At 37.3% G+C, this 13871-nt stretch overlaps 1 protein-coding gene across 1 annotated transcript in view; it reads right to left on the reverse strand.

Annotated features, from left to right (window-relative positions):
- Nucleotides 1-13871, reverse strand: part of LOC150080515 (uncharacterized) — a 398298-nt gene that overhangs the window by 36518 nt on the left and 347909 nt on the right. Inside the window, exon 15 of the mRNA XM_090381933.1 lies at nt 2790-4227. Within this exon, the coding sequence (XP_090238059.1) occupies nt 2790-4227 (1438 nt within the window). The remainder of the gene's footprint in view (nt 1-2789; nt 4228-13871) is intronic.

The raw sequence follows: 13871 nt of genomic DNA on the forward strand, positions 1-13871 counted from the left end.
AATAGCCAGCTTTTACAGCGGACGGAAAATCAGGAGTGTTGAAAGTTAAAATGATGGGTCGAGTTGGTATGAGATTTCCATCTTTTTAGTCATTATCCATCTCGCACTGATTACCTTTTGTTTCCTAAGTTCCTGAACTAATTCATCCTCAGAAACTGTAAGAAGGTCCCATTCTGTGATGGATCGAGTTGCCTTTCGATGAATTTAATGTATTGTGGGGTGTAACAGATACTGGCAATCCACCAAATGTCATTGTCTTTAATAGCCAATCAGAATATTTGGGGGTGGCTGTTTGGCTCTGGATTGTAGTCTGTTTGCCATTTTTGGTGAACCAGCAATAGATTCCAGATATTTTTGGTTCATAAATGGCAATAATTTGTCCACAGGCTGAGTGAACAGAGAGTGTATAACCAGAAAGTTAGGCATGTCAGGACACTGCTTCTCTTTGAAGCCTTTTAGGTTGACTGAAGTCGTTATCATGAGGGGATTTTGGTCTTGAGCTTGAAGGCTCTAAAGTGTAGAAAATTATTTGGATCCATGATGGTTCCTTTTAGCCCTGGGGGTTTATCTTTACCACCCAGGTTACCGGACCCGCCATGGGGAGGCAGGAGCAGTGCCACAAGGTGACCAAGCGGCTGTTAGTTGTTAGTGATACTAGAAAAAGAAACAGAAAGGTGTCTTTCCTTTCTGGGCATTTGCCTACTTCCTGTAGAGCAAAAGAGCTACTGCAATAGGAAATGAGGAAAATGGTATTCACAACAAAACCGTATCTGTAATGGCAAAAGCTCTTTGGAAAGTTTGCTTTGTTAAACTCACTCAGTTCGCTTGGCAACCGGGGCCCCACAAGTGTGGAGTAACTGGTGCAAAAAGTACAAAATGCTAAACTTAAAAGGGCCCCACCCTTAAAATCATAATCACAATTTTAAAGTGAAGATATATAGGGATACCTAAGAGTTTCAGCAGGTGCATTAGGAGAAAAAGGATAGCAATCCCTGTGCTAGAAATAATTCTACTACATTCTACTCTATTTATTGCTAATGCTGCATGATTATACATACAGGGTGATTCAAGTCTCCATACATAGGTAATAATGTTTCTTTTTTTCTGTTTTTAGGTACCCATCCTTCTAAAATGCCTTTGTCTAAAGAAGAGTGTATAAACATTATTCTCGTGGCCAAATCAGGAAGCTGTCACAAGGTTGCGATGGAATTTAGCAGGAGATATGGCAAGCACTTCACACATGACACTATTACCAAACTTATTGAGAAGTGGTCACCTATGAACATCCATCAATGAAGGCACAATCGACATGGTGCTGGCAGCATTTGCAGAGTCCCCAAAAAAGCACATGATGGTTGTCTGCAGAAAGCAGTGAGCCAATCGAGTATCATCCCCATCATGAAAAAAGCACAAATGGCATCCATGCAAAATGCAAATGTTGCAGCATCTTAGTGAAGGTGGCCCGGATAGGCGGATGGTGTGAATGGGCAGTAAACAAATTGGACGGTGACGCAAATTTCTCACCAGGGAGCTTGTTTACTGATGAAACCAATTTTCACGTTAATGGAGAAGTTAATTGCCAAAACCTATGTTACTAGAGTGATACCAACCCACACTGGATGAATCCCTCAAAGATGCAAGGTGCGGGAAAACTGATAGTGTGGTGCGGGATATGGGGAAAAAAAATTGTTGGACCTGTTTTCTTTGACACAAATCTGAATGCTGAAATGTACCTAAACATGCTGCAAGACACAATCATGCCGTCCCTGCTAGAGGATGGAGAATTTCCAGCAAGACTGGGCACCACCCCATTATCGTATCTGAGTGCGCCAATGGTTGGATCAGCAGTTTCTGGGTTCCTGGATTGATCGCCATGGTCCCGTGGAGTGGCCTCCAAGGTCCCCAGACCTCAACTCACTCGATTTTTACTTGTGGGGGCACTTGAAGGCCATGGTGTACCAGGAAAAGATATGAAACATAAATCACCTAGAGGAACTCATTCAAAATTCAATTAAGAGCATAACACCAGATGTGTTAACACAAGTTCAAAATGAGTGGGAAAGATACATCTGTATGTGTTTTCAAAGGAATGGCAACCATTTTCCCTATGTATGGAGACTTTTGAATCACCCCATAGATTAAAAAAAAAAAAAAAAAGTGGGTTCTTTAAAAAATTAGGTTATTATTGTTCAACACTTCAATTCTATTCATTTCCATGATGTAATTTTTGAATTTTCTCAGTGAAAAAGAAGAGTATATGGAAAAGTAGCACTGCACAGCATGTAACTTAAGCTGTTTGGCTTGCTAGATCTGTTTCGATTTTTACTTTATGTAATAAGTACTGTATCCTTATTTTTATTTATTAAAAAAATAAATCCCGTTCAACTTTCTAGTGAAACCTAATGCTACTGTGTAGCTGGCTACACAATTTATCACATTTTGATAATATACTATCAAAATGTGTTTGGACAAAGTGCAGATAGGCCTGACGTAGCCAAGTGGTCAGGAGTATGAGTGCAATAGCACACTCTTTGAGTGGACCGAGGTTCAAGCCTGTGACTGCTAAATACAATTAGCATTTGTATTGACTGATTTATTGTAAACTCTACTGACGTGGTGGTTGTGCTGTAGTATAAACAAGAACATGTTATGTGCACAGATAGCTGGATAGACCAGAGCAAATAGTTAAGTCAATGCTATGAACTACATCTAAAAATATTATTTCAGATATGAATAAATATGGTGATACACTAGTTCACATTACTGTTATCTTAGTTTTTAAGACTTACTTCTTTATCTTCACCTTTATCTTTTGGAGATTTTTTAGAAACAGGAGAAGAGGGACCATCAGTTGCATTATTTTCTTTGCCAGTATTAATTTCTGGAGATTGAATCTTATTAGTATCAGCTGACAATGTCATTACATCTTTATCATCAACCACATTTGAAGAATTTGATATCTGTTTATCAACTGTTAATACAGTATTATTTTTTATATCACTTACATTAGTTTTAGGTTCTTCAGGTAAAGGAATTCCTTCAGGTGAAGAAAAGTGAATTAATGATGCCTGTTGCTCTTCCACATAATCTTTGGATTCTATAATGTGTAATTTGTTGAAATTATTCTGAGAAACAGGTGAATCCCTTGAACTTTCACTGATAACTACTGGAGAGGTCTCACATTTTCCATCATTTTCTGCCACTTTAGAGTCATCAACAGTGGTTTTAACATCTACACTTTTTTCTAATGGCAATGAGGATTTGGAAGTTTTGTCAGATGGTATTCTGTTACAAGTATCTTCAGAATGTTTTGGTGAAGATGGAGAATATGGAGAATCTGTTTTTGTGGAATTTCCATTATTCATTGGGGATTGTTTAGTGTGTTCATTTTGGCTGGATTCATGTAATGGAGAAGCAGAATGAGAAATGTCTGTAGCTACTAATTCTGGATTTTGAGTATCTGTTTTAAGGCTCTTATCATTTTCTGATGATTCAGATTTCAACTTTGTAGATTCCTCTTCTAATGCACCATTACTGGGAAGTGGCACTACTTGTGCATTTTCACCTGTTCCATCAGGTTTTGGATCAGAATGAAGTGGTGAACTAACAGCAATTTTTACTTGTTCTTCTAATTTTTCAGGTTCTAATCTTTCATTAGTTTGGCTATCACTAGCACTTTCAGGACTATCTGAAGGTGAAGACCGGGTATAGCGAACCTTTGAAGATGTATTTTTTTCAGACACTTTCTTATCTTTTGATTTTTTAAGTGCATCAAGCTGTTCTTCATCTGAAACAGTCACTTTTTTATGTTCCTTATCTGAGCTGGTTAGAGTAACTGACTGGCTTAACGTCTCCAATTCATGCCTCCTTTTCTTGCTTGATTTTTGTTTAACTGTTTCACCTTTTGAATGTCGTTCAGATAATGATCCTGTTCTTTTGCTGGATGAAGATAAGTTTTCTCTATGGCGTTTATCTTTTACATCATCAGCAGTGCTTTTACTATAAGATTTTTTACTACTACTTCTGACAACTTTGCTGCGTAGGGGAGATGAGCGAGATTTCTCTCTTCTGTCTCTGGATCTACTGCGGCGTCTTCTGTCTTTTGACGAATGACTGTCTTTGTTTTCTTCTCCATGAGACCATTTCCGCGAAGAATATTCAGGTGATGTCTGAAATCTTCTGTGCTTCTCTTGCTGTCTTCTATCTTGCCTTGACACTTCTGGACTACTAAAGAAAAAGAGAGAGAAAGCATGAGAGATAATTATAGCAGATTACACACTTACCAATAAGTATACTTTAGGTGTCTTTTTTACATTAAAAAATATATAATTCTGCTTACTCAAAAGCAGCCTTTAAAGTAATGTTTTCTGCAAATGTTTAAAAAAAAAACCAAGAAATTCAGGGGATCCAATGACAATGGAAATATATATTACTGTAAATATGTGAACAGTAAACTTATAAAATAGGTAGGGGCAATAATTTGTTTAAGCTTAAGGGTTCTTAACCTAGCAATAAACATACTGTATTATTATTATTATATATATATTTTTTTTTTTCGTGTGAGTAGCTGCACAGCATGTCAGTGAGACACCAAAATAGTTTTATAATAAAGCCATTATAATACTATTACCCCAAAAGTAAAGAATATTGAACATGTATGAGCAGGTACGGCTAATGCCATATCGTTGACTGCTGAGTTGTCAGCTGTGTGTATGTGTGGGGGGCTACCCCTCTATGAGACCATCATTCTGCAAGTTTTCATTGTTGTGTAAACTATTTGTAAATTAAAAAGTTTCAAAAATAGAGCAAGAAGATTTGTCTGCTTGGATAACATGAGATCAGTGGTCATATCTGACCAAAACGTTTTAAGACTATTTATTACAAAAGAATTACAAAAGGTAGAGGTTTAAGATGATGATTAAGTATAGAGAAGGGATCACTGCATTAATAATATGAATCACTTCCCATTCCACTAAAACAGTAACAAACAGCATGTGATGAAATTTAGACATATTTTATGGCATGTCACAGTCATAATGGATACAAAATGGAACAACAGGTGTGTATCAAGTTTTGTGTGAAGAACAGGAAAAACAACAAAAATCCTCAAAAATGTTAAGTACATTTGGTGATGTTTTAAGTAAAGTCACCACCAGATGGTTCCAAAATAACCAGCATTCATTTTGATCTTCCCCAACTTCAAGCAGTGGTGAAATAGAGTGCGTGAAAAGTAGGTTCTGATCAACAATTAAATATGGAAATTGACCGAAACTCTTGACATGGGTTGGATACCAGAAAATTTCTTCCAAAAATGTTGAATTATAATCAGAAGGTTCACCATCAAGAACTATGCAAGGTACCAAAAAGAAAGTTGGAAATGGATTATAATTTCATCAACTGCATTGTAACTGGTAATGAAACATGGGTGTACAATTATGACTCCAAAACATAATTGCAGGTGTCCCCCAGTGAACAATACCAAACTCATCCCATCCAAGAAAAGTAGGACAGGTTCAGTCAAATTTAAAAACAATGTTATTCCTTATTTCGACATTTAGGATATACCTTCATTATGAATTTCTTCAGAATGGTCAGATAGTAAACCAAATGACAAGAAGTTCTGATTCTACTGAGGGAAAAAGTTAGGAGGAAATGGAATTGGCAGTTCCAACATTGTGGACAGTTTTTCCATTATGACAATGCTCCTTCACACACTGGAGTTATCATTCAAGAATTTTTGGCACAAAAACATTCCTAGTATCTCACCTTCTATGTTCACCTGATCTTTCCCTATGTAATTTTTTCCCTCTTCCCCAAATGATTCATCAGAAACTTCACTGAAAGGCAGACATAGCATAACAACCATCAAAGACTTAAGCATTGCTTCCAGAAGTGGCAGAAACATTGTAAAACTTGCATATCAAAGAGGAACTACTTTGGAAGGTTACTAAAATGTATAAAAAATGTTTATGAAATGTTATATGTACCCTAATTTTTTTGGAACTTTTTGATCAAACCTCGTACGGTAACACTGAAGTTATTATAATTCTAAAGAAATCAGTGTCTTGTAAGTGCATTTAATCTTTTTTTCTAAATGATTTTGCGGAAGATATTTTCAGAACTGAGGAGATGTCAAAGTGACCCAAGGCATTTCACATCTCAACAAGAGCTATTGGCTGGCCTACTAGAAAGAAGGGCTACTGAGTTGCCCAGAGGCAATTTTTGTGAAGGCAGGGCATTATATTAAAGGCAGAACTAACTGGTGCTGCCTGGGGGATTAGTTAGATTACATTGATTTTTATGGAGCCCAAATGCATAAAAGAAAGAAACCATCAGAGAAAGAGAAACTTCATTTTTTTAATTCAGGTTTATTTCACTTATTTTTAATTTCAGGTATAGAGCTATTTGAATAAACAATTTTTGGCTCAAAACAAATGCAAAACTTAGTCCCATAGTCATAAATATAAAAATTCTTTCTTTTTATACTTTTATACATGCAACATAAAATTGAAGTAAGGGAGGTTTGCACTGTAATTTACAATCAAAAATATCATGGCAACCCAGAGGCAGATCACACCAATGAATGTTTATAGTAGTAGTGGCATGTGATGCAAGAAAGCAAATGTATGAGCTTATGCAGCATCAGCAAAAAAAAACCACACCATTCCCTCCAAATGCCTGTCCAGTTCCTCCTTAAATTTCTTTAACCTATCAACTTCCACAACGACAGACGGAAGTTTGTTCCAGCAATTAACCACCCGCTGGCTACAGGCAAATTTCCGCACATCTATTCTACATCTGTCTTTTCTTAATTTGAATTTATGCCCCCTTAGGTTCGTAATCTGAATAAGTGGAAGGATCCCATCAGAATTCAGCGTGCTCAACCCATTCAAGGCCTTATACACCTCAATCAGATCACCACGCAGGTGCCTAGTCTCCAGCCACTGCAATTTGCAGAACTTAAGCCTCTCTTGGTAAGAGGTTCCCTTCATTCCCCTCACCAATCTTGTTGCCCTTCTCTGTACACGCTCAAGCAAATCTACATCCTTCCTAAAATGAGGCCTCCAGACCTGTATGCAGTACTCAAGGCGTGGCCTGACCATTGCCTTATACAGAGGGACAATCACCTCCTTTTCCCTGATAGCAAAACCCCATGACCTGCCCTGGCAGCCTGTCTGCATTGCTCAGAAAACTTCATATCTGACTGCACAATTACTCCCAGGTCTTTTTCATTTTCTACCACCTTAAGTGTAGTACACACAGTTGGTATGTTTCTCTGGGGTTACTTTTACACATATGCAGTACTTTGCATTTGTCAAATTTAAACTTTAGTTGCCACTTCTTAGCCCATCTGCCCAAATTATCTAGATCCTGTTGCAGTAGCACACTGCCATTACTGTCATTAACAACCCTGCCAACCTTTGTATCATCTGCAAACTTTGACACTAAGCCTGATATACCTTCATCAATATCATTGATAAATATACAAAACAACAGAGGACCCAACACTGAACCCTAATAACATTAGTCCACAAAGAGCAGCACCCATTAATTACCGCCCTCTGTCTTCTCCCACTCAACCATCCTTTTATCCATTGTAGCAACTTACCCATAATACCATTCTGCTCCAATTTGTACAATAGTCTTCCATGCGCAACAGTGTCAAAAGCTTTCCTGAAATCCAAATATATGATATCAAACTTATTTTTTGAATCCAGTTCCTTTGTAACCACATCATAATATCCTATCAAATTTGTCAGACAAGACTTTCCCTTAACAAACCCATGCTGTGTCTGAATTATTGCTGCAGTCTTGTTTAGATGATCCTGCAATGCATCTTTATGAACTGCTTTCTAAAAAAACTTCATGAAATGAACCTCGCCTATATTTAAGACTACTAAAAATGTAAATACAAATATTTAGAAAATGAATCAACTAACAGCATCAACTACTAATAATCCAGCATCAACTACTGATAATCCAGCAATGGGATGATCAAATAAAGTACCCAAGGGGCTCAAAAACTCTGATATTGTACTGAAGTGATTACATAGTACTCATAATTATGTAATAAGTAGCCATGAAGTGATGTCTGGCAGTACTTTTTTTTTTAATGAAAACCCCAAACACGAGAGGTATTAGAACCTATAGTACTTAGTACCATGCTTGGGTTCGAGGTTGAGAAGACGAAAGAAGATATTTGTTGGCATTAGACTTGAACTTCTGTAGACCGTAATTTTCAGGAAATTTGTTCCAGGAAATGGCAGTTGAATGAATAAACGAGGAAGATGAAAAGTTGGTTCTGTGAGTTTTGAGTTGGACAGTAAATGGATGTTGGCTTGTGGTGGCATGTGTTCGGACTGTTTTGAAAGAAAGAGCAGGAATTATAGAAGCCAATTCAGAAAAACAGTGCCCATAGAAGTATCTGTAGAAAAGGCATGTAGCAGAAACAGTACGTCTAAGAGACAGCGAGTGGAGGGACTCTGTTAGAGATAAATCATTAATTATCCCAACTGCCCTCTTCTGAATGGAATCAAGAAGCCTGATAGAGGTTTTGGGGGCACCACTTTACTCTGTGAAAACAGATTAACCTAACAACATAAAATTTGGTACAAAGGTTCCTAATAATATTTTAAACAAGTTATGGAATTCTGAAAAGGACTGGAGCTGTCATTCCAAATTTAAAACAATATTGGGAAATGGGGAAAAGCTGCTGTGAAATTGGGTGTAAATCACTCCAAAGATCCAAACAAGATACACTGAAAAATTTGATCTGAACTTCCTTCTTGATTGATGCTTGAACACATGAAGCATACATTCTCTCTCCCCTCTTTCTTCCATTTATTTATTTATTTTTTTTTTTTATATGAAAACTCCAACACAAAGGTATTAGAACCTTAGTACCAAAATAAGCATCACTGAACCCATCAATTGAGAACCACTGATATAGCTGAGCAGCTAAATGTACCCAGGCTTCCAAGATTAATTGACATCAGGCATTTAATGACTATGGTAAAAATTTTCACAGGAGTGATAAACGCCCCAAACATCTGGGATTTCTGTCAGTGGCACAACCCTCCACCATCCTTGAAGTCTTACCCCACCACACTAATCCTCAAATACAACTGTCTGAAACTTTGTAATCATTTCCTCCCTGCCCAGGCACTCCCTAAAATTCAGGCACTGCTATGTCTTGGAATTAACCTCCAGAAAATGGATACCGATTACAAATACCATTGCATTCTCCTAATGTATCACATCTGTTCAATCGGAATAACTCCTTCCGAGCTTGTGGCTTAAACTGTGCCAGATTACTAAACATTGACACAAGCCATTCACCTCTCCAAGGTTTGATTTTGATTCAACTTCCCTACCATTGTTTTTAATTGTTCTAGATTTGTTTGTGCTACAATATACAGGAATTCCCTGACTTACGTAATACTCGACTTGAACAAATTTGACTTTAAAAGTTTTTACCGGCCAGTGCAAAGTGAAAAAAAATATGGAAATGTATTTTGCATCTGTAGGGATAAATGGAGATATTGTGAAAATATCGTAATGTAAACCCAATAACACAGTTTTTTTTGTAATTCATTCCAAGGACTTGGAAGTTGAAAATTTTGCTTTATTACTAAGTATTTATCTCTCTAAAAGGCCACATTTATAATGGAAATTGCAATATGCTTTCATTGTTATCACATGTTCCCATTTTTTATTTTTTTATTTTTTTTTATTATTTGGTTTTTAGGAGCATTAGCAACTAAAGCCATATTGCTTTGGGGATATGTGGTGGTCATTCCCTGACCTTTTCGCATCCTCCGTATTTGGTGGTCATAGGCTCGAACCCCGGTCTAATCAAGAAGCATGTGCAACACACTGCTGCTCCTGCCCACCTGGCTACGGAGGCGCAGAGAGAGAGAGAGAGAGAGAGAGAGAGAGAGAGAGAGAGAGAGAGAGAGAGAGAGAGAACATGAACAGACTTTGTACAAGATTGAGGATAACATGCCTAGAATTATCAGCTTGCTTGGCCTGTTTAAGATTGCTTTCACCAGAAGTTCTTTTTGATCATGCAGTGGGTGAGAACACATGTAAGTGCCACTCACTAGAGATCAATTGTTGTACGTTTCAATTTAATAACTGAAAAGTGCTCATGTACACTTTCTCACCACTTCTAACCTTTTCTTTGAATAGACTTATCAAAAGTTGCCACTGTTCTATCAATCTAGTTACATAGTTAACCAAAAACAATCAAAGTGCACATAAATATGCTTCAAAACGTTTTTTACTTCAACAGTATACATCAGTTAAAACTGTTTAAATCTATCTTTACTTTTAGAACTTCTTTCTATATAGCAGTAAATTTCTGCAAGGTATTCATCCACTTTCACAGGAGATCCCTTTTCAGTAGATATTAATATAATAAGAATATGATAAGACATAAGATTAGAATATGACAATACAGAAATTACACACTATACTGAACAATTGCAAAAGTCCTTTCCTCATTCGCAACACAAATAAATGACCTAATAGTATACAACATTTCTTGCAGTGATTGTGACTCATCTTATCAGGGTTTTACGTGGTTTCCTCTGAATTTTTGTGTTAATGAACATTCGGCCTCAGTTTCGTGTTTGTCATTCAGCAGCGTCAGAATTATCCTTTCATGCCGTTAATGAAAAACACATTTTTTTTATTTAATAAGGCCAGAATACTTAGTGTCCAATGTAATTATACAAGACTATTAATTGCAGAAACCGTAGAAATTAAATTACATGACAATTCTGTTAATGTTCGCCGGCCATATCTAATCTCCGATTCATGGTCTTTTATGTGCATGTGCAAAGACAAACAATCCTTATTTAAGTTCCATGCTCGCCCCTATTTGGCAATTTTCATTCCTGTGATCACGATATACAATTGAAAAGTATTGTCAGCTTCAGGAAGGAAAATCGCTTTGCGATTTTTTCGTTAAAAAATTTTTTACTTAATTTTTAATTGTGTTCATTTGATTTTTAATTTTTTCTTCTTTTTTTCTTACTGTAATGTAAGATTCTCGAATTTTAAATTGTTTTCATCTTAATTTGTGGAGAGTATCATATTGAGGTAAACTTCCCTTACTCTTTTACAATTATAGATTGTAAAAATCGCGTCTTTTCTGACGTGAAATTTTGAATAAAGTCTCTCTCTATCAGGACATGATATTAAACTCATTACTGTTTTATTTACATTTCTCTTTGTATTATACAACATTCCTGCCAGGAAGTGGATGGGAATCCTTCGATATAATCTGCAAGGCCTCAGAGGAGTCTTTTCGACACCCTTGTTATTCCTTAACAAAGCAAATCTTTAAGCCTGCATTAAATATTTTTGTATCACAACTTTCTCCACTCGATGTTACCAAGCTCCAGAAGCGTAAGTGACTATGGGCACAAATAAACATTCATACATTAGACTTACTGCTCTACCTTTAATACCGCAATCATTCCTTACTATCCTCTGGAGCTTGGAGTACAGAGTTCTAATTTTATTCTTCAAAAATCTCACATGCTCTGTAAAAAAGAGCCGTTCTTCCAAAAGTACCCCTAAATATTTTGTAGTCTTAACATATCGGACAGTATCACCCTCAAGCCCGGTTCATACTTAACTTTTTTTTGTTGGTTCTGCGAGTTTGAAGTTGGACAGTAAATGAATGTTGGCTGCACATGTTCGGACTGTTTTGAAAGAGAGAGCGGGAATTATAGAAGACAATTCAGAAGAACTGTGCCCATGGAAGTATCTGTAGAAGAGGCATGCAGCAGAAACAGTATGTCTATGAGACAGTGAGTGGAGAGACTCTGTTCGAGATGAATCATTAATTAACCTAACTACCCTCTTCTGAATGGAATCAAGAAGCCTGAGAGAGGTTTTGGGGGCACCACCCCAGATGTGGGAACAATATTCCATGGTAGGGCAGATTTGCAATTTATACAGAGTGAGCAGCTGTTTGGAAGAAAAGTAAAGGCAAGAGCAAAAGAGAAAACCAAGTTTTTTAGATGCAGAGGAAGCAATATTTGTAATGTGCTTGTGCCAAGAGAGATTAGAAGTCAGGGTAATCCCCAAAAGAGATATATCATTTTGCCTAGAAATCAGAGTGTCACCAAAGATAAGCATAGGAGCAGAAGAATTCTCTTTGCGAGATATAAGACAAGAACGAGTTTTAGAAGGATTGAAATCAACTAAGTTGTCTTTGCCCCACTGGAGAATTACCTGGAATCGGCATTTAAAGGACTGGTAGCAGATTTTCGAGAAGTTGAAGCTGATTGAGCAGGGCAAGGTTTGTCAAAATGGAAAGTGGAATGCAATGTACTATCATTGGCAAAACTATGGATAAGATTTCCAGTCAATGGAAGAAGGTCATTAATATACAAGAGGAAAAGAGTGGAGAAAGAACTGAACCTTGGGGAACACCAGCATTAGTGGAGAAATTAGAAGACAGAGGGCCATCTACCATCAACCCTCAGTGAGCGATCAGAGAGAAAACGGGATAACCAATTACAAAAAACAGTTGGCAAACCATAAGATGGAAGCTTGTTTAGAAGACCTTTATGCCAAACACGATCGAAAGCCTTTGAGATGTCAAGATCAACTACATGTGTTTCACCAAACCTTTCCATTGAATTAGTCCATAAATGGGTAACATAAGCCAGAATATCACCAGTGGATCGATACTGACGAAATCCATACTGGTGATCATTGATCAGACGGAAGGTTTCTAGGTAGTTTAAAAGTTGGCGGTTAATTGATTTCTCCATTACTTTAGAAAGAGTACAAGTATTTGCAATGGGTCAATAATTAGATGGGAGGGATTTGTCAACCTTTTTAGGAAACTGGCTGGATATGAGCAAATTTCCAAGCAGAAGGAAAAACACCTTTGGAATAAGAAAGTGAAAAAAGGCGGCAAAGAATAGGAGTAAGTTCAAGAGCACAGGTTTTGAGAACAAGTGGAGAAATACCATCGGGACCTGGAGCTTTCTTAGCATCAAGATTTTTCAAAATCTTTCCGACATCCTTTTGACCACAGGAGGCATTGAATGGAGCGTGTTGGGAATGGTGGGAGGTGTTTTACCAAGATCATTCATACATGAGTTGGAAGAAAAATGGGATGCTAGCAGGTTAGCTTTATTCTTGGCTGAAGTGACAACAGAACCATCTGGTTTGGACAGATGTGGGAGCAGAGAGACAGCCAATAGCTTTGGCAAGAGACCAGAATGCTTGGCTACCATTAGGGCAAGAAGCAAGTTTTCTACTCTTAGCCTGTTCAAACTCTAGTTTGGACTGATTAATAACTGCTTTACAATTGTTGCGAGCTTTGGTGTAGGCAGAAAATGAAACTGAAGAATTAGAAACAAGCCAATTACGATATACAACATTCTTCTCTTGAACAGCCTTAGCATATTTATTGGAAAACCAAGGTTTAGATAAAGGACGAGATTTTAAAGTGGAGTGTGGGACAAAGGATTCCATTCCTGCAAGAATAATTTCGCTGACACGATCTGAGCAAACATTGACATCAGAAGTTTTGAAACAGTAATCCGACCAAGGAAAAGAAATCTCGCAGGTCATCCCATTTTGCATTCTTGTATGGCCAAACAACACGAGGTTGGGAATAGCCATGAGATAAAGGCTCCATTGGAGAAGAGACAACCACCAAGTTGTAATCTGAAGTGCCTAAAGGACCTCTCACTTTGACCGTGTATCTAGAAGGGTTGTTTGTGAGAAAATGATCAAGCATGTTGGCTGTATGGTTAGGATTGTCTGGTATTCCTCTAGTGAGGAGAGATCTCAGTTACCAATCTCCTACTTTTCTTCTTCTTCTTCAAGAGGAGTGT

Source organism: Mastigoproctus giganteus, chromosome 9, assembly GCF_048544385.1.
Source record: "Mastigoproctus giganteus isolate SK-2022 chromosome 9, ASM4854438v1, whole genome shotgun sequence".
NCBI lineage: Eukaryota > Metazoa > Arthropoda > Arachnida > Uropygi > Thelyphonidae > Mastigoproctus > Mastigoproctus giganteus.